The following is a 19813-nucleotide window of genomic DNA, read 5'->3' as shown; positions in this document are numbered from 1 at the left end:
TATTGCAAGGATAAAGGGTAAATGGACTTGTGGCATTTATATAGCTCCTTTCTAGTCTTCTGATCACTCAAAGCGCTTTACACTACATGTCAGTATTCACCCATTCACACACACATTCATACACTGATGGCAGAGGCTGCTAAGGTGCCAATTTTGCCCATCAGGATCTAATGTAAATATGTACAGGTTCGGGAGTAATTTGGGGTTAAGTGTCTTGCTAAAGGACACATTGACATGTGACCCTGAGCAGCCGGGGATCGAACATCCGACCTCGTAAACTTATGACTTTATTCTCATAATATTGCGACTTTTTTCTCGTAATATTGCGACTTTTTTCTCGTAAACCTATGACTTTATTCTCATAAAAGTATGACTTTTTTCTCAACAAATTATGACTTTTTTTCTCGTAAACCTATGACTTTATTTTCATTAAATTACGACTTTTTTTTCGTAATATTATGACTTTATTTACGAAAGCTCTGATTTTTTTCCTCAATGTGGCCCTAATACTCCGTTGTAATTTTCTACCCTCTTTTATATTTGTTATATTTTTTATAATTGAAGTTATCTTTCCTATCCAATTGTGCCTTGTATATTAAGAAGTGTAATTCCAGACCCTTAACGTTTGTAAATGAAATATCTTCAATAAAAAAAAAAAATAAGTCACATGGGTCTGAGAGCATTTTTGGTTCAGCAAACTCCGGAAGAAGGAGAGGATGTGTGTTCCGTGTTCCGGCCTCTTCTCTGAACACATCCCTGGTTCCGGTTCCGGCCGCTAGATGGCGACAGCGTCCCGCCCTCCTCTCTTCACTCCGCGGGTCTGTGTGTCTGAGGAAGTTGAGAGAGCGTGCGCCCAACACAACCACAACAATGAAAGCTATCATTCAGAGGGTCACCAAGGCGACCGTGACAGGTAAGCGGTGGTTTGAACTGAGGGCAGGAGGTATGATGCGGTGAATAACGCCTTCAATAATGTCACTAAACAGAGGCTAATAGCTGCTATTGATTACCGTGAATGTTAGCTAACCTAGCTAGGTTAGCATTAGCACTCAGTGAAGGCGTGTCTGTGTCTCTGAGTACAGACAGACAGCTGGCTGCTGGCTGCTGGCTGCTGTTCAAGCTCGGAGGAAACCAGTAAAGGTTATTTCAGAATGATGAACGTGTCCTCTGGATGTCGGTGGCGCTGACAGCTGAATGACAGCCACACACACACACACACACACACACACACACACACACACACACACTGATGTCATTCAGTCTGTCAGCTGTCAGTCTGGGCTGCTCGTCACTGAATGACCACAGCTCACTCATCAACCTTTTCCTGTTTTCCTACAGTGGGAGAAGAAGAGATCAGCTCAATAGGACGGGGACTGTGTATCCTGCTGGGTATATCAGTGGAGGACACCCAGAAGGATGCTGACTACTTGTGAGTGGATGTGGGTGGGACCAGAAACACCAGGAACACAACCCTGACTGCCTTTGAAATCACTGTTTGAACATTTGTGCCACAAAAACCTAGTTTGTGTTATGTGCCGTACACCACACTGATGGATTTGGAATTATTAACTTATATATGGTATATCAACAATAACAAAACTGTACTATGTGTTTCTGCTAGAGCTCATGACAAGACATGTCAGTACAGAAATGCTCAAGATATGTGGGAGGTGACTTGTAAATAGCGTCTCCATTGCAGTTTGTTCAACAGAGAGCACTGACAAGTTTAAAATGTCCCATTAAACCTGCAGTAGGCAGAATGTTTTTGGCATCATCGGGCAAAAATCCCATATTAACCTTTCAGCATATTGTAATTCAATTGTTCTGAGAGAAAACTAAACTTCTGTACCTCCTCATGGCTCTGTTTTCAGACTTTAGAAAATCGAGCAAAATATGGGAGACTTTGGCCAATCACAGGTCATTTCAGAGAGAGAGAGCGTTCCTATTGGCTGTTCATTCAACGGAGGCAGCTGTCAACACTCATAAACTCCGATCGAACGGTCAAACTAGGCAGCGCTGATCAAATATTTATTAATATTCTGTCACTGTAATGTCTATTTCTTGCGTGAAATGTTTTCAGAAACATCTTGTAGTGTACTGTTTAGCTGTAAAATGAGAAAGTTTGCTCCATCTGGTGGGCGGTACTTGGTATTTCCTCAACTGATCTCAACATGGCGGCCGGTTCACAAACTGTCTAATTTTACAGCTAAGAACCAAGCCCCCAGGAAGAGCGCCGGTCGTTGATGCCAGTTTTCATAGTGGCCAAACGGTGGTATTACAACTTCCGTGTCCATCACGTGATGCCATTAGGGCCCAAAAAGACTTTTTCCCATAGACTTACATTGGGAAAGAGACGTCTGTAACTCAGCGGATCATTTTCTTTTTAGGTGAATCAACTTACCAGTATGAACACTCTAATAGCCCTTATTTAAATCATAAGGTCCTAAAAGTTGTAAAATGCACTACTAGATGAATCCAGAGTTATTTCCCTTCCTCCGTTCATGTGAATGAGACCCAGACTGAGGCTGGAGCGAGGGCTGGGAGGCGGAGTTAAAGGAAACGCTACTGCGCCTGCTCTATGGGCACAATGGATGCGGAAGATCGCCGGATGATCTGGGTACTTTATCTCTCGGAAGTCGAGCCATTTTGGCCTCGTGCGCCACTGAGCAACTCTCACAGGAATGAACAGGAGCCCGCCTCAAACGCTGTATCTAGTTCTCTTAATACATCCATGCTAAGAACGAGGAAAACGAGGGTGCTGTAATTTATTTATTTCACGTCCTTTTTGTAAAATAATTTACTTTTTTTATTTTTTATTTGTGAACAAATATAATTAATAAAACATTACTTAAAAGTTTTCTGAATCTGCTCTTTTAGAGCAAAATTTCCAGAAGCACGAAATGCTCAGACGAAGTAAATAATAAAATAATCATTTAACTAGTAATAATAAGGGTCATAGTTTTAAGTCACAAATTTTCTTGGGGGAGGACCCCCACACTCAATATCTCCTAGTATCTATTATTCACTGTAGAAATTCAGAATGTGTCTCTGTATAATATATGTAGGAGCATCCTGACTGGGACACTGCTCCTAAAACCTGAATGATACCCTACTATACTGTAGGCTACAGATAACACAGGAAAGCACTATTAACACTAAACACACCACCTTAACCCTATAATGTTCCAGTAGGAATATAATTGGAGTATTATAGACCTACTATAGAAGATGCATAGCCCAGATATAATAATATAGCAATACAACCACAGCTGATTATGACTGACACAGTAAAACATGCTTGAAGAAATAATCAATAAATAGGAATAGGTCACAAGAGATAGCTGATAGCGGCCGATACACAAGGCAACGTGGGAATAACAGAGTACTGGCACTTATTTTTTTCCACTTTAAGCATTGCATACCACCATATACGGTAAGGGCTTTATTCATCTGTGAGCCTATTTACATATGTTTTACATCCAGGGGGCACCGCAACACATTCTCATCCCAACTCGTAATATACTGACGCTTGTCAGACCCCTCAGTGTCACTTTTTCGGTCTTTTTTTTTGTTGAAAATTCAACCTCTTATCCGGGGTCGGGTCGCGGGAGCAACTGCTCCAGCAGGGGACCCCAAACTTCCCTTTCCCGGGCCACATTAACCAGCTCTGACTGGGGGATCCCGAGGCATTCCCAGGCCAGTGTGGAGATATAATCTCTCCACCTAGTCCTGGTTCTTCTCCGTGGCCTCCTCCCAGCTGGTCGTGTCCATCCTTACTAGATGCCCTAACCACCTCAGCTGGCTCCTTTCAACACAAAGGAGTAGCGGCTCTACTCCGAGTCCCTCACGGATGACTGAGCTTCTCACCCTATCTCTAAGGGAGACGCCAGCCACCCTCCTGAGAAAACCCGTTTTGGCCGCTTGTACCCGCGATCTATTTCTTTGGGTCATGACCCAACCCTCATGACCATAGGTGAGAGTAGGAACGAAGATTGACGGGTAGATCGAGAGCTTTGCCTTCCGGCTCAGCTCTCTTTTCGTCCAGAATAACACCGGTGTCATAATACAAAAAATTACATTTTACATTTAACATTTAATATGTACATACATATACATTATACACACATACACATCGCTTCTCACTCCCACAAAGAAACAGATCCAGCCTTCCTCCCATCCCGAGAGTAAGAGTTACAGAAAAAGTTAAGTTAAAGGAAAAAAAAGAAATAATAATAATTTAATTAATTAGTTAAAATTGAAGGTAATAAGTACTATAATAATATAATTCATGGTAGTAAGATAGAAACAACCTTTTTTTTTAATATATAAATAAATAATGAATTATTTATATCCTAAACCATATCCTATAGAAAAACTGTGGGCTACCTCTTAGCCTAGCATAGGTTATTTTTTCCAAGGGAGTAAACAGTAAACACATGCTTAATGTTGTGAATTAATCTAGGCAATAAAACCATTATAGTTAGGTTTAGGAAAAAAAACACCATGGTTGGGCTTAAAACTACTACATTTGTAAGGTGAAAATGACACTGAATGTTGTGAACACGGGACATAAACAAACAGCTGATTGTAACGTGAAAGTGAAGCTTAATGCGCAGGACACTAACGGCGGTCTCCTGGATGAAAGCCTTGTGTTTGTTGGGCCCATCCACCTCCCCTCCCGCTGCACGGTGTCTCTCTTTTGCTCTTTAAACTACGTCACCACAGCACTCTCCCTGAGCCTTTACTGTTGCTGCGGATGGGTTTACATTATAGTTAATGGAAAACCCGGTGCGTCTCATACCGGAACTAAAGAGTGCCTTATGGGACCGTGACATAGCGTCGGTATTTGACGCCCTGGGAATGAGAACGGGCTGGGCACCACCAAGGGCACTAAGGTCTTGTCCTCAGTATTTTTTATTTCATTTTAGTTTTCAACTGATTTTTCTTTTGTTGTTTTTTGGGAATTTGGTTTCTTGACCTCTGGTGAGTTTTACAATTAAAACTTAAACATGCCGGGTAAATTTGAATGCTGGTTCCAGTATTTTTAGACTTGAGTATGTTTTGAATTGAAGACTTTCATGCTATGTTTTTTTTTTTTTAGTTTACAGAAAGATTGATTAGAGTGATTGTGCTTTTCCTCGTGTGTTTTCAGAGTACGCAAGATCCTGAACCTGCGGCTGTTTGAAGACGAGAACGGCAGAGCGTGGACCAAAAGTGTCATGGACAAGGACTTTGAGGTGCTGTGTGTGAGCCAGTTCACACTGCAGTGTATACTGAAAGGCAACAAGCCCGACTTTCACTCAGCCATGCCCACAGAGTTGTCCCAGCCCTTCTACAATAGCATCCTGGAGAACATGAGGAGTACTTACAAGCCGGAGCTCATTAAAGGTGGGTGAACCGATGACGTAGCCATCTTTACTGATTCCCTTTATAGTCCTACAGTGGTGTCACCTGCTGCTCTTCGGCCTTAGAGGGGAGCTGATAAAACACTTAAACCTGCAGTAGGCAGAATGTTTTTGGCATCATTGGGCAAAAATTCCATAATAACCTTTCAGCATATTGTAATTCAAGTGTTCTGAGAGAAAACTAGACTTCTGCACCTCCTCATGGCTCTGTTTTCAGGCTTTAGAAAATCTAGCCCGTGACTAGAGACTTTGACCAATCACAGGTCATTTCAGAGAGAGAGCGTTCCTATTGGCTGTGCTCCGGTCATGTGACCGGAACTTGGCGTTCCTTTAAGAGATTTCCCGGAGATTTCACAATGGCTGCCGGGTCACAAACCTCCTCATTTTACAGCTAAACCGTGCACTACAAGATGATTCTGAAAACATCTGAGGAGAGAAATAGGCATCACAGTAACAGAATATTGATTCATATTTGATCAGCGCTGCCTAGTTTGACCGTTTGGTCGGAGTTTGTGAGTGATTGACGGCCGACTCTCATAGACGGCAGATGGACAGCAGACCTCAGATCAGCTCTGATTGCTTGTTTTCCTCTGGTCTGGGAAATCTTGCAGATGTCATTAGGAGCACCGGAGGACACAGCCAATAGGAATGCTCTCTCTCTCTGAAATGGCCTGTGATTGGTCAAAGTCTCCAATCACGGGCTAGATTTTTATAAAAGCATCTTCAGGCTGATAGAAGAAATCCAGACAGTCGTCTCATTTTTTAGGTTAGGTTACAACCTGTTCACACATTGGCAATAAAAAACAGTTAACACTCGTTTAAGCACATGCAAAAAGTTACATGCAGTCCCTTTTAATTCATTAATTTTTCAGATTTTTTGAGAATAATTTCCATGATATAATGGATTTTGTGAAATCAAAGTCGAAAAATAATAAGAATTTAAAGTGTTATTGTGAAAAGTGTGGAGGTCAGAACAAGAGGCCAGTTTCAGTAGAGTCTCAGGAGGTTGGAAGACAGCACGGCTAAAAAAAGCCCGGGTTGTTTACAGTTTCCGAGCTTATTAAAAACCAAAGTGTTGAGGGTCACCATTATCGCCCCTCACTTATAAGTGTGGACCGGTGCCCTGTCCCCCCTGCTATTTAATTGCCTGTATTCCCATCTCGCTGTAAGGTTATAGAGCTGTTTCGGGGGGTGGGAGGTGTGGATTATCGGTGCTGTGACGCCGCGGCGGTGACGGTGGCAGTGAATTGGGTCAGCCCACCGGGGAGCAGGTGCGGAGAACACCTTGTCCCAGCAAGGGAGGCATAAGGCTTCCTAATTAGTCCCCCCCTCCAGAGAGGAAATATGATGATGCAGCGCTTCTCCACCGCGGCCCACAGTTTTCTTTGTGCAGATGGTGTCATTAATCTCACGGAGCCAGTGGAAGAAAGGAGAACATTTAAGCTGAAACTTCTTGTCCTCCTACAGCCCCTTCGTCTTTTGTCCCCAATGTCTCAAGGGTCCACGTTATCCTACATCCTTACGAAACATCGCCTGCCGATGCCAAACAAATTGCGTTTGCTGCCTATTAATATTAGGATGTGATGTCATTTGGGATGCACTGGGCTACTAAACTGTAGGCTAACTGTGGCAGTGATGCTAATAGATGAAGCTTATCTTTGATTTTTGACTTCCGGTCTCATTCTTTACGGCTCGTAATATGTCTGTCTGTTTCGTCTTGTGTTTCTAGACGGGAAGTTCGGGGCCCGCATGCAGGTCCACATTCAAAACGACGGACCTGTTACCGTTGAACTGATGTCACCTACTGGCCCTACAGACCCCAAACAGGTACGTTATTGAGCATGAAGTAGTTTGACAAAAAACATCTTAACTCAAGGTGCCCTCATTAACCCCCTCACTTCAACTGTATTCTGTCTGACGTTAGTGGATAGCGTTTTCTCAGTTGTCATGGAGATGGCTCAGTTACCAGATACAATTTCAAGCCCAGAAAAAAGCTAGTAACATGACCTTGAATTGAGATTGTTTTGTCTACGGTACGTTTTTACTGAGGGTAACAAGTTTAACATACATATTCGAAGTGAATATGTGAAATTAACTTTGGTTGTTCTTAAAGCCCCTGGAGACAAATCTGTGATTTGTTAAATCAAATTGACTTGGATTCTCATTTATTCTTCCACTGTAAAGAAAACAGAATTAGCTGCAGCTCTCAACTTGAATTCATGCGTACTGTACAGTGTCATTCCACTTTTCAGTGACTCATTGTATTTGTCATTTTGAACCACTAGGTGGTGATATTTACTCTCCTGCTGTGTGCAGAGGCTCTTGCTTCTACATGTAGAGCAGTTTTTTTTAATGATATAAGTAAGAAACATGGATTGTGCAAAGACAAAATTGAGGAAATTCTGGTTTATTTTTCACTAACACTGACTTTATCTGTTTAATTGTTATTTAAGTTTTTAGGTCAATATTTATATTGCTAATTTATAGTTTATATGAAAAAAAAAATCTTACATACACGTAGCACGTAGAAATATTTAATATTTAATTCCTTAAATTTGGTCATTAACACAGGACATTTTACAGTTATAACCCCTATATATAAATTGTAGGGCTGTTAATCGATTCAAATATTTAATCGTGATTAATCACACATTTTTATCTGTTATCAGTACCAAAACCTAGGTATCATATTTGAAATGATATCACCGCACCTAGTCCTAGTATGGGTATTTTTATCTATTTTTATGATCTATTATTTAACTTATTTTGGGCTGTTGTTAACGCGATAAAAACGCGTTACTGCAAATTCATTTTAACGCCACTAATTTCTTTAATACATTAACGCAACTTGCGATTTTTAGGTTGTAGTGAGCTTAGTTTTAAAGCTATAGTGAAGATACTGGTATCACATGAAACTACTACTAGCTCGTTGAAAAGGAGGTTAAATAACGCTCCAAACTTACGCTAAATTTTGGCGAGGAAAAACTGGCATGGTGATTTTCAAAGTGGTCCCTTGACCTCTGACCTCCAGATATGTGAATGTAAATGTGTTCTATGGGTACCCACGAGACAGCTGTTGTTGCCTGTTGGGCTGCAGTTTGCCACGTTATGATTTGAGCATTTTTTTGTATGCTAAATGCATAACGTAAAAAATGATAAAAAGATAAAAAATGTGCGATTCATTTGCGATTAATCGTGATTACATATTTTAATCGACTGATAATTTTATTATTATTTCAATTAATAAAAAAGATTGATAGTTTTATTCAGTGGTTCCCAAGCATTTAGTGCCATGCCTTCCTTTGGAAGCCAAAACAATGTGTTTTCATCAACTGGTAACAATATTAGCTTAATTGGTTTCTGTTGGCCCAAAACAATAATGCAAGTACAATTTTTAGCCAAACTGACAGAGTTTTTAGACCCAACAGACACGAGGCTCTACTGCCACACTGACGGTGAACTCCGGGGCCAGATTAGTTTCTTCATATTCTCCATTTCCTTCCCTGTCAAACTCGACATGTCGTTTCACTCTCTGAATAAATGACACTAAGCTGAATCTTGATAGCTGTCTTAGCATCAGAGCACTCATTATCATTCCAAATAATAATAGATGTTTTTCACAGCAGACATTTTGAGTAGCATCAGGAGGAATTAATAACTTGTGTTCCATTAATTAATGTAATACAAAGTAGGAATTCATAATGTGTTTAGTTTCACAAGTCAAACTATCTGTTGTGAATCAATTCAACTTCAGATTCACTCCAAGTTAAGGAACCTCTGGATTAATAAATAATGAAAAAATGTGTTTTTTGCAGATCCCTCTTTTTTTCTTTTGGTAAATTGAGCATAGTTTTATGTATATTGTTTTAAAAATAAAACTACAATAATGGTTAACTTCACCTCTCGATATCACCATTTACATACACCTCCCTCAGCCTCTTATTCCAGAAGGAGTTCATATATCCGTCCTCCGGAATCGATTCTGGTCACTTCCGTGGAACCCGGCCAGCGTCCTTATGCTTTGGCTACGAGCCGGCTTTGGCTGCTCTCCCCTTGGTGGGCTTGGCTCGCTAGCCCAAAGGGAGGGATATTAAGCAGTCCTCAGAATTTTAATCTTGTCTGTTTTGGGATGTTTTGCTGTGGGGGCCGAGGAGCCAAAGCCAAGGCTGAACATGAGGGATAAAAGGCCAGCCAATAGGCTACGCTTGGCACGGGGGGGAATGAAGCAATGGCCAACAGACACTGTTCCTTTCTTTCCATGAATCAGGGATTTAGTCCTCTGCAGGGTCAAGCGGCCAGAAAACAATGGTGTTATCCAGAGCAATGAAAATCATACTGTTTGGATGTTCTCTTTGGGGACGCTGAGCGACCGGGGGTCCAGAGCAGAGTGGTTCCTTTTCTGGAGTTCGGTCACCTGACTGTTTGTGCATTTTGTTATTTTGGGCTCTGGGCTGAAACCAAGTGTTTGATCTTTGATGAAGAATCAGAAATTGCTTGTTAACAGCGACACCTGTGGCCGTTAAGTCGACGAAAGTCCTGTTGCTCGCGCTCGCTCTACATAGACATGAACAAGCATCGCTCAAAACAGTGAGGTGACACACAATATCACTTTATATTTCACCTGCTTGGCAGTAATGTTAGCTGTCCTAGTACTTTTCCTGCCTCAGCCTCCCGACCATGGCCGGAGGGAACCGGAGAGACACCGGAGTCAGAGACGATAACGTTTCTCTTTGCAGAGCCCCATCACTTCACAAGACATGGAAAACCTCTGTTGGTCTGGAGGAGCTGCAGCATTTATTTCTGCACAAACGTCCACTGTACATTCACTAGATATTCTCAGAGCTAAACTAACTCTTCTGCAGTGTGGAGTGTGCGCGAATGCACGTGAGAGTGGAGCGAAAGAGCAAGAACGAACGTGGTGTGTGAGTGAGTGAAGGCAGGCAGAGGAGCAGAGTACAGCAGAGACTCCGGCCCTGGAGACCAAAGCTACGGTCTCCTCCGAGTCCTCCGACCGCGGCCAACATTGTTTAACAGACGGGCTTCACTAGATATCATTTTGCGGTTTTGGTGCTTCCGTGTAGTTTGTGTTGGAGTCTGAGTCTGAACAGCGTAGCCACACGCGAACGCACATGGTACACCGACCCGCAATGATTCATACGTGTAAGAAGAGTTTGAGGTTTGAATGTAGCTTTTAACATTGAAATGTTGATCGCTATATGGCAAGAAGAGGTTTGTTCACGGTGTTATATTGTCAACGAAGTCAGTAGGCCTGGTTTGATACTACAGCATGTTAATGGGTTCAAATGGGAATTACACTGATTTTGTTTTTGTCCTCTTTGAATAATGTAATGTCTTATGCAATGCTTTGGATTTTTTAAGATGACATTTAGTTCATAAATATTTCCCCGGCAGCCATTAAAGTTTTAGCATCTGTGTTTACAGGCCCTTTTTCAGATGGCGGGTAGCAGACCGACTTCACCATTACTGTTGTGGTGTTACACAGACCGTGAAGAATACAATGAGAAAAGAAGGGAGGAGTGATTTGATTGGAGTAGTGTCTACTGACTGAGTGGCACTGGGAAGGGTTGTTTTAGAGTGTGTGAGAGGCAGTGCACGCAGACACAACAATAGACTCATTGAAGTGATCATATGACAAACCCAGAATAGCTCCGAATGAGGAGAGAATCAAAGTGGCTGTGCATTCACAAAGACAAGTCAGATGCGGAGTGTTGGTCTGTGGCGCTGACGTGTTCTTCCTCCTCCTTTGTTTAATTCATTTAAACTAATTCTCATGCATGTTGGCACCTTTGGGTGAATACTGAACATGCCGCAAAGGTCATGATGCAGCACGGTTCATGGTGTGTGCGCCTCAGTCCAGTGAGCCACCAGAAGACCCCAGACTGATACGGTTTCAGTTCCAGCTCAGCCAAAGGGGGATGTGTTTCTAATATCACAAGTTTACTTGTCTTCTCTGATGTTCTATAGAGGACAAAAATGTCTGCATCCACAAACTGACATAAAATGATACATTAATATTATTTTACACTTTCACTGAGTTCAATTTTTTTAACCAACTTCAGACCTGATCATAACTACCAGATATTAATTTCTCAGAATTGTAACCCTTTAAATGGGGAAAAGCAAAAAAATATATTATTTTCTGTATACTAAATACTTGGGGGATATTTTTTCACAGTTTGGGATATGTCAATGATTAGCAACAAAATTATTTTTTGTGCAGCGTCAGATTTAAAAAAAAAAAAAAGAATCCCACTTGTTACCTTAATCACAAATTAATCACACTTTTTTTTTTAATATGTTCAAAATATACCTTAAAGGGAGATTTGTCAAGTATTTAATGCTCTTATCAACATCGGAGTGGACAAATATGCTTTCTTTATGCAAATGTATGTATATATTTATTATTGTAAATCAATCAACAACACAAAACAGTGACAGATATTGTCCAGAAACCCTCACAGGTACTGCATTCAGCATAAAACAATGTGCTCAAATCATAACATGTCAAACTGCAGCCCAACAGGCAACAACAGCTGTCAGTGTGTCAGTGTGCTGACTTGACTATGACTTACCCCAAACTGTATGTGATTATCATAAAGTGGGCATGTCTGTAAAGGGGAGACTCGTGGGTACCCATAGAACCCATTTACATTCACTGATCTGGAGGTCAGAGGTCAAGGGACCCCTTTGAAAATGGCCATACCAGTTTTTCTTTACCAAAATTTAGTGTAAGTTTGGAGCGTTATTTAGCCTCCTTCATGCCAAGCTAACATGACATGGTTGGTACCGATGGATCTAGCTTTAAAACTGAGCCCTCTACAATCTAAACATTTTAAGTAGCGTTAATGCGTTAAAGAAATTTGTGGCGTTAAAACAAATTTGCGTTAACGCGTTATTATCACGTTAATTTTGACGGCCCTACAATCAACACATAAAACTTCAAAGTTCAATCATTTTCTCTGGGGGAAAAATAGACCTACTGAAAAATAATGATATGATGCAGGTTGAATGTAAACTGGAGCAAACACATGTATGGATTACCTTGGATACCTAAATGTCCCGTAGGGGCAAATTTGAAGGCAGAATCCAATCTTTTCCATTTATTATTCATGGCATGTGTCCTACAGAAAACCATTTTTGTCATCTCCTTTGGCATGGTTGTACACGTTGAGGCCACATGAATTGAAATGTAAAAAATGTTTTTATGAACCAAGCTTTTCCTGTTTCTTGTGTTTCCTCAGCTGTCCAAGCAGGAGAAGCAGCAGCAGAGGAAAGAGAAGACGCGCTCCAAGGGCCCCTCAGAGTCGAGCAGGGAGAAAGGCGCCGTACGTTCCCGACAGGACCCCAACGCCAGCAGCGGGGCCGATGGTGATGTGTCATCAGAGAGGGAGACCTAGGTCAGCAGGGTGAGAGAGCCGAGGAAACGTACATACAAATTCACACAAGTGTATGCACATGTCACATATAGTCTATGCTCATTCACACACACACACACCGGGTGTCTGCAGGTCCTTAAAACATCAAGTCTTTAGTTTATATCTTGTGTTTAAGAGTGTAATTTGAGGTCTTTAATCATTCACCATGTTATAAAGGCTAATCGTCTCTTAAAATTCATTTTGTATAAGGGTAAAAAACATTATGATAGAAGTATATGATAGTCAGTCCCATGCTCTATTTTGTCGTAGTTGTTGCAGCAATTTTTGGGTTGACACAATCTCCACCATCAACTTCTGAGAAAAATATCTGTCTCTCTAGCTGCTAAATGCTCCACTACGTTCACCAGCTAGTTGCTAACTCTGTCTCTCTGCTGTTTGGTGCTGAGCAGGTGCTTGGATTATCAGAGCTTATATATCTGAGCTGCCTGCTGTAGCTGGATAAAGGTTGATGAGAGCAGTGAGACTGAACCAAAACAGTAAAGTTGTGGGCCATAAAACCAAAACATTGATTTAAAAGATGCTATAAAGCTCCGCATAGCTGAGGGGAAATGCAGAGTTGGGTGATAATTCTCCTTTTACATTATACATAGCACCTTTTTCCATTATTAATATCACAATATTGATCCACCACATTAGTGCAACTTTAACAAGCTGCCCGAGTACGATTGCCCCCCCCCCTCTCCGTGCAGCTCGCGCCATCATCCACGTGTATTTGTGTTTATGTTGAGATCAGCTGTACGTAGCGGAGCATCATAAAACACGTCATTCAAACTGGAAGAAACAAAGTAAATCTCACCTAAACCGTCGTCGTTACTCTTTCCAACAATCACCAAGTGTGCTTTTGTCCAACTCAACTGTAATTTCACCGAGTTTAATGTGAAAAAACGCCAAATCTACAGGTGTACCCCCCTCCCTCCACCCACCTCTCTCTCTGTCTCTCTCTCTGCTGGCAGAAGGAAAGAGGCAGGGTGACGCGTCATGAACGCGTCATCAGTTACACTGCCCATGTCTTAAAGCCTGTGGTGTTAATGCAAAGGCTGAGCAGAATTATTAAAAAAAATTCCCGAAGCCGGATCATGATCCGGATCGCCATCAAATTTCATTTCATTTTCAATTTCATTCAAATCCATCGCAGACTTTTGGAGTAATCCTGCTAACAGACAAACAAACAAACCAACGCCGGTGCATATTTTGTGTTATATTAATTAATTAAAGTAGTCTGTATTAGCTCAAACAAAAACAGTAATTTTACCTCGCAGAACACGGGAGTTGCTGGTCTACCGCTGCATCGATCGGTTAGTTTGTTATTGTGTGACTTTGGTGAATCCAAACTAACCTTTTAAAACACACCAGTAACACAACATCTACCTTAATACAGCCAGAGCATATAAAGCAGCGAGCAGAAACAAGAAAGTAGAAAATGTCGGAGGGTCGGCGTGGATATGACCTGCACCCTCACATGTTGAATCCAGCGTGGTAAACACTACACATCCAGTAAAGTATGGAAACACTTTGGGTTTCACACATTGACAGGAAAAGCAGAGCTAGACAGAGCAGAGCTAAAGCTGCATGCTAACTCTGTCACGGACAGGAAACGTTATCGTATCGCGGTAACGTGCGGTCGAGCCGGCCGTCACTCTCATCTCCGTGGTCAAATCAGCCGACGCTACAACTGTAGAGCACCCATATACTGACATTTATGTTAAATACATTCAAACGGCCCCGATGGAGCTGACCATGGATGTACAAAGAGAACGGAGCTGACGGCAGAGCTAGAGACGGACTTGGAGAAGTTAGAGAAAGTAGACATGTGTGACTACGTCCGGTTTTCAAAATAAGGTGTTAACAAAGAGAACTGTATATATAAAATACATCTATGGAAATCAGATTGATTGGATTATATTCACCAGAAGTATAAAACATTACATGTCCCTTATAAATTAAAAAGAAAATACCACTAATTTGTGAGGGAAATGTCTTTATTCTTTGATTTTTCGGTTGCTGGAAAAAAAGTTAATAAATAATGTCTGACAATGACTGATATATTTGACTTCAGGACATCTCTTACTACATACATGGTGAAAATAAAACATTTTTAGTGTATTAATTTAGATAATTTCTAAAGTAAAGTCCAAGTGTATAATTCAACTCGCAATAAATTGTAATATCAAATTGCAATACTTTGTGATAGTATCGAATCGGGAGATAGGTGTATTGTCCCAGCCCTTATATATAAATATATATATATATATATATATATATATACATATGCATACAGTATACAGAACATACTTGTATTGTGTCAAGTACAATATGGCAGCTTTAAATGTGCAGTGAGAGGAGAAAAGGACTTCATTCTCATTCTGTCCTCCACCTCTCCTCTTCCTCTTCCTGTCTCTGCCGGCTCTCTTTGATATTGTTGACATTGCAGTGAAACTGAGCAACGCTCATGAGAGACAGACCTGTTTGTTTCTCATTCTGTGGCTCATATTGTGGGGATGAGGAGGGGTTGGGGTTGCTCATATTTGCCTTCAGTAATTGTTTACTAGTGCAAAAACAGAGGAGTTGTGTGAGAATAGAGATGGTGGAGGCATTGAGTCAGCTCCCTCCGAGTCCCTTCTGCTGTCCCTGCTGAGGCTGCTGCTGCCGCCTCTCTGGGAGGCACACTCATTAACGGAAACACCGCCAAACTAGCACTGCAACCGCACTCTAACAGCGACCATACTTCCTGTTCCTCTGTCCACACGCGCTGACATTACACTTTTGTCTGTTCTATAACGCCTCCATAAACACACACACGCCCTGTTCCATGTGGCACCTTGTAAGACTGTAGTCCCATCTCAGACTCTTCTACTACAGGGGGGCCCATGCACTGTAATCCTCAAGTGCATGTTGGGTAAGACATGGAGGCTTCAGCACCTCGTTACATAAGGCCTTTTTTGTCTGAGAGAGAGAGCCAGAGCGAGAGAGATGGAAGAAAGAGGGGAAATGAGAAAGCTGCAAAAAAAAGAATAAAGTCCGAGAAGTCGAGAGAGTTATTTGGTTTTTCATCTCGGACGAGGACGAGCACGAGCAGCACTTGTGTGAAATGTGTGGAAGGAGAGGTGGGAGAGGGATATTTGGATGTAAGAGAGAGATGTCAGACAAGAGGGCTTGCTTGCTTGGCTCTGTCGCTGCATACTTTAAAGAGAGAGTTGGTGTTCCCGAGGTTTGCTTTGCATGACTTGCGCTTTCCTCCGAATGAGTAATATGTGATAGTCCTCCGTTATCTCCTCTGGTCTTCCTTTCCCGGCTGCGATGTTCTGATGTTGATATGAACAGCTTACATGACGGTTTCTGCTGCTCGCCAAGCGGGTTCTAGGGCTACCCACAAGTCTCCCCTTTACAGACGTGCCCACTTTATGATAATCACATGCAGTTTGGGGCAAGTCATAGTCAAGTCAGCACACTGACAGCTGTTGTTGCCTGTTGGGCTGCAGTTTGCCATGTTACGATTTGAGCATATTGTTTTATGCTAAATGCAGTACCTGTGAGGGTTTCTGGACAATATCTGTCATTGTTTTGTGTTGTTAATTGATTTCTAAAAATAAATATATACATACATTTGCATAAAGCAGTATATTTGCCCACTCCCATGTTTATAAGAGGATTAAATACTTGACAAATGATGACAAAAATGTGTGAATAATTTGCGATTAATCACTGTTTTAAATCGATTGACTGTCTAATGATGGTACAAATGAGAAGAGCCCTGACCCCAAAATGATTCTGTTCTGTTTTCTCTCATGCAGATGTCAAAGCGGGGACATAACAGCGAGCCCAGTTTCCTCAGGAAGGCCTTAATCCTCGGTGACTCTTACACCTGAGGGGGGGACTGTCCTCCTTCCTTTGGAAATCAGCAGGATTCTCTCGGCCTGTCGCAGAGCATCGCCCCCCCCCCCCCCCCTCGCTGGTGTCCTTGGCTTCTCTCCTCCGCAATCAGATAGAACTGGCTAGGTGTAACGTAAAGAAGTCTAACCTCAAGACAGCCCCCCACTTCTCTTAGATTGATGAAGGGAGATTAAACAAGGACGCACAGGAAGGGAACAGACATAAGCAGCACTATGCTGTGTGGAGCAGTAGTTACTCTTTTTCTTAAGTCTATTTCCTACTGCCCATCATTCCTTGTTCCTATAACTCCATCTGGCTCTGTCTCAGTGTGTCTTTCTCTTTCAGATTCTCCCTGCCTGTCTGTCTCACTCTCAGCCTGCTTTTCCCCTACTTAATCTGTGTTTAAAGACATGGCACTGACCCCGAAGCATAAACTCAGCTCCAAGCCCTTGATTTATAGTACCGGCACGAGAACATCAGGACAGCGATGTCCGTAACAGCCTTGCTATACTGATTGCACCAGTGACACCTCGTGATTGGTGTATTTATACACCAATCACGAGGTGTACATATACATACGACATGTAATATACATGTTTATTACACGGCCGTGTTGAATACTTGATACTTCTGATTGGTCAATCACGGCGTTCTGCGGTCTGTTATTTCTCTGTAACAGACCGTTGCTATGTACAACAGACCGTTGCTATTGGCGCAGTTCTGATGTCGGACTCTGGCGGACCGTTTTTGTGTCAAAATATTGATTTCTTCAGTAAGTAGCCGTGTAATAAGCGGGATAATGTACAGCTAGCGGTTCAGGGCGATGAGAGACGCCTCCGCTTCGCGTCGGGGTGCGGCATCGCCCCGTCGGGGATTCTTTCACAACAATTACCGGGTCGCTGTACATTATCCCTTACATAAAAGTCTATCTTGAAAAGGTTGTTGTACCTGTATGAATAGACTGTAAGTTTTAAGGTCCAGCTGAAATTGCTACAGTACATGACATGAGCTGCGCTCTCTTTTGAGAAAAAATAAATCCGAAATTTATATTTTATAGCTAGACAGCAACCGCAACGAAACACACAAAAAAAGCTTCTTGACTTTGAACAACAACCGGCATTTTCTAGCTAATGTCTCCTTTTCTTCCTACAAGCATGGACACAGTATATATACACACATATACAGTAGCTTGCTTAAATTAGCTAACAAACAAACAAACGGACGCTCACACCTACGGAGTCTTCACAGTCCTTGGATTGTAGGAAGAAGCCGGAGAAAAACCCCACGCTAACACGGGGAGAAACATGCAAACTCCACACAGAAGAGCCCACCGTACCGCCCCCCTGTCCTTAGCTAGTAAACTATAAGTACTGACGCAAGTTTGTTTCCATTGTCTGTCTGTGGTGGCTGGTCTGCCTGCTCTGTTGTCAATCAATCACCTCCACTGGCTTAAGGAGCATTTCTGATGCATCTCTTCTTCCTTTCAATGGGGAAAAAAAGAATATTGGCAAAGCATTTAAAATAACTTTAACATGATCTTTAACTGTAACAACTACTTGTGATTTCAGTCGGACCTTAAAATAAAAGATTTGATCTGATGTCTCGTAGACTGTTCCTGGTTTTGTTGCCCCACCACACCCACACAGAGGAAGTGATCGCTATGACTACAGAGAGGGATAGCGCCGTACCGCTCGCTTCAGCTGTAGTCGATTTAGGATCGAGTAGCTTCGGCTTAGTGACCAAGAGTCACTTTGTCTCTGTTACATGTTACTTCGCTTCTATGGAGAAGGGCCAGCCGTGCTCCACCATCAGTGAACACCGGCACCAGTGTGGTCGGGCAGAAAATACATCTACTATTTATTCATGTTTTTGATTGTTACGCTGTCCTGCTGTCGCTTGACGGATCTGAATGTACATTTTGTTTTCATTTTATAAAGATGTCAATAAAAAAAAGTGGCCCGTGCTGTGTTTTGTGCGTCTGCTTTCTTGCGTCTGCTCGGTTTGTGTGATGCAAAAGCAGGAACGCTTGTCCTTATTTCTCCTTTCAGCATCACCACCTGGCCCATCTATACTGGCCCAACTTTAGCTCTTTAGCTTTTGTTTTTAGTTCAGAAAAGCTATTCCTGGCCAACCATACCATATCCCCCCACCCCCTTTCTCTCTCCCTTCCGTTGGTGCTGAGCTGAAGTTTCTCCATGTCGTGGTGGAGAGGGAGAGGAGCTGCTGGAGCACGGACTTGGGAGCTCTCAGAGAGGGAAGACATGACCCAAATATGTCTGCTAGCTAGCTACCTAGCCTATAAGTACTGCTTGAAATTGGGCTAGAACTGCAGCTCTCCTCTGCAGTGACTGCATTGTGATCCCGATGCCAGACAGGCTTTACAGTAATAGAGGAGGAAGTAGACTGTGGGGGCCTTGGATTATTGATGTACTGTACCAAACATCTGAGAGGGCTGCAGTTGATTACAGCTGTAACGGGGTGGGAACAGGGAGTGTTGAGTAAAGGGCAGATGTTCACAGCTTGTCTATATGTATGGAATCACCTGTGTTTGTGTGAGTGTGTGGACGCCCCTGAGCGGCGGGGCAGGGCGGTGGGCACGGTGTGAGTCAGACATGGGAAAGTGGGTTAAATTCCAGGCATTCTCCATTCTCCTACATGTGAAGCCACACTGTTTCTGGTTTGTCTTCTCTATAACTTATCTTACATCTTGTGCGTGTGTGAGAGTCCTTTGCCAAGCCCACTGGCTATGGAAAAACAATTTAACTGGATTTAATTTGTTGCCCCCCTACCCCCCTCCTCCTTCCTCTTCCCTCCTTCCCGTTGAGTTTTTTTTTCTTCTTCTTCTTTTGTGTGCCTCTGAGAGGTTGGGAATTCATCTTGTTCGGTAACTCCATGCCCAGTCCGAGCTCGCTTTGCAAATTAGACAGGCCGGGTTTCACGGCAGCTTTAAGATCTCCAGTCATGAGTGGATTGTCACCAGAGTTTGCTTTAAGTGATGCTAATATCTTATTTGGGGGAAAAAATGGACACATAAACGTGGGTTATTTGTCTCCAAAAAAATGTGTTGCAACTCTGTCACAT

General features: G+C 42.3%; 1 protein-coding gene across 2 annotated transcripts; it reads left to right on the top strand.

Annotated features, from left to right (window-relative positions):
- Nucleotides 1-746: 746 nt before the first annotated feature.
- dtd1 (D-aminoacyl-tRNA deacylase 1) lies at nt 747-18339 on the top strand. Of its 2 annotated transcripts, none has more exons than XM_074627915.1 (6): nt 747-913; nt 1339-1429; nt 5153-5388; nt 7135-7232; nt 12668-12832; nt 16654-18339. In XM_074627915.1, the coding sequence occupies exons 1-5, from the start codon at nt 871-873 to the stop codon at nt 12821-12823; spliced, it is 624 nt and encodes a 207-aa protein (XP_074484016.1). In that variant the 5' UTR covers nt 747-870; the 3' UTR covers nt 12824-12832; nt 16654-18339. The 2 variants fall into 2 exon arrangements, with proteins under 2 accessions (XP_074484016.1, XP_074484015.1); XM_074627914.1 differs by having other exon boundaries at nt 753-913; nt 12668-12823; nt 16654-16793.
- Nucleotides 18340-19813: the final 1474 nt, after the last annotated feature.

Source organism: Sebastes fasciatus, chromosome 3 (genome assembly GCF_043250625.1).
Source record: "Sebastes fasciatus isolate fSebFas1 chromosome 3, fSebFas1.pri, whole genome shotgun sequence".
In the NCBI taxonomy this organism is placed as follows: Eukaryota; Metazoa; Chordata; class Actinopteri; order Perciformes; family Sebastidae; genus Sebastes; species Sebastes fasciatus.
Note: the sequence above shows the minus strand (reverse complement) of the source record. Positions and strands in the feature narration are given on the sequence as shown.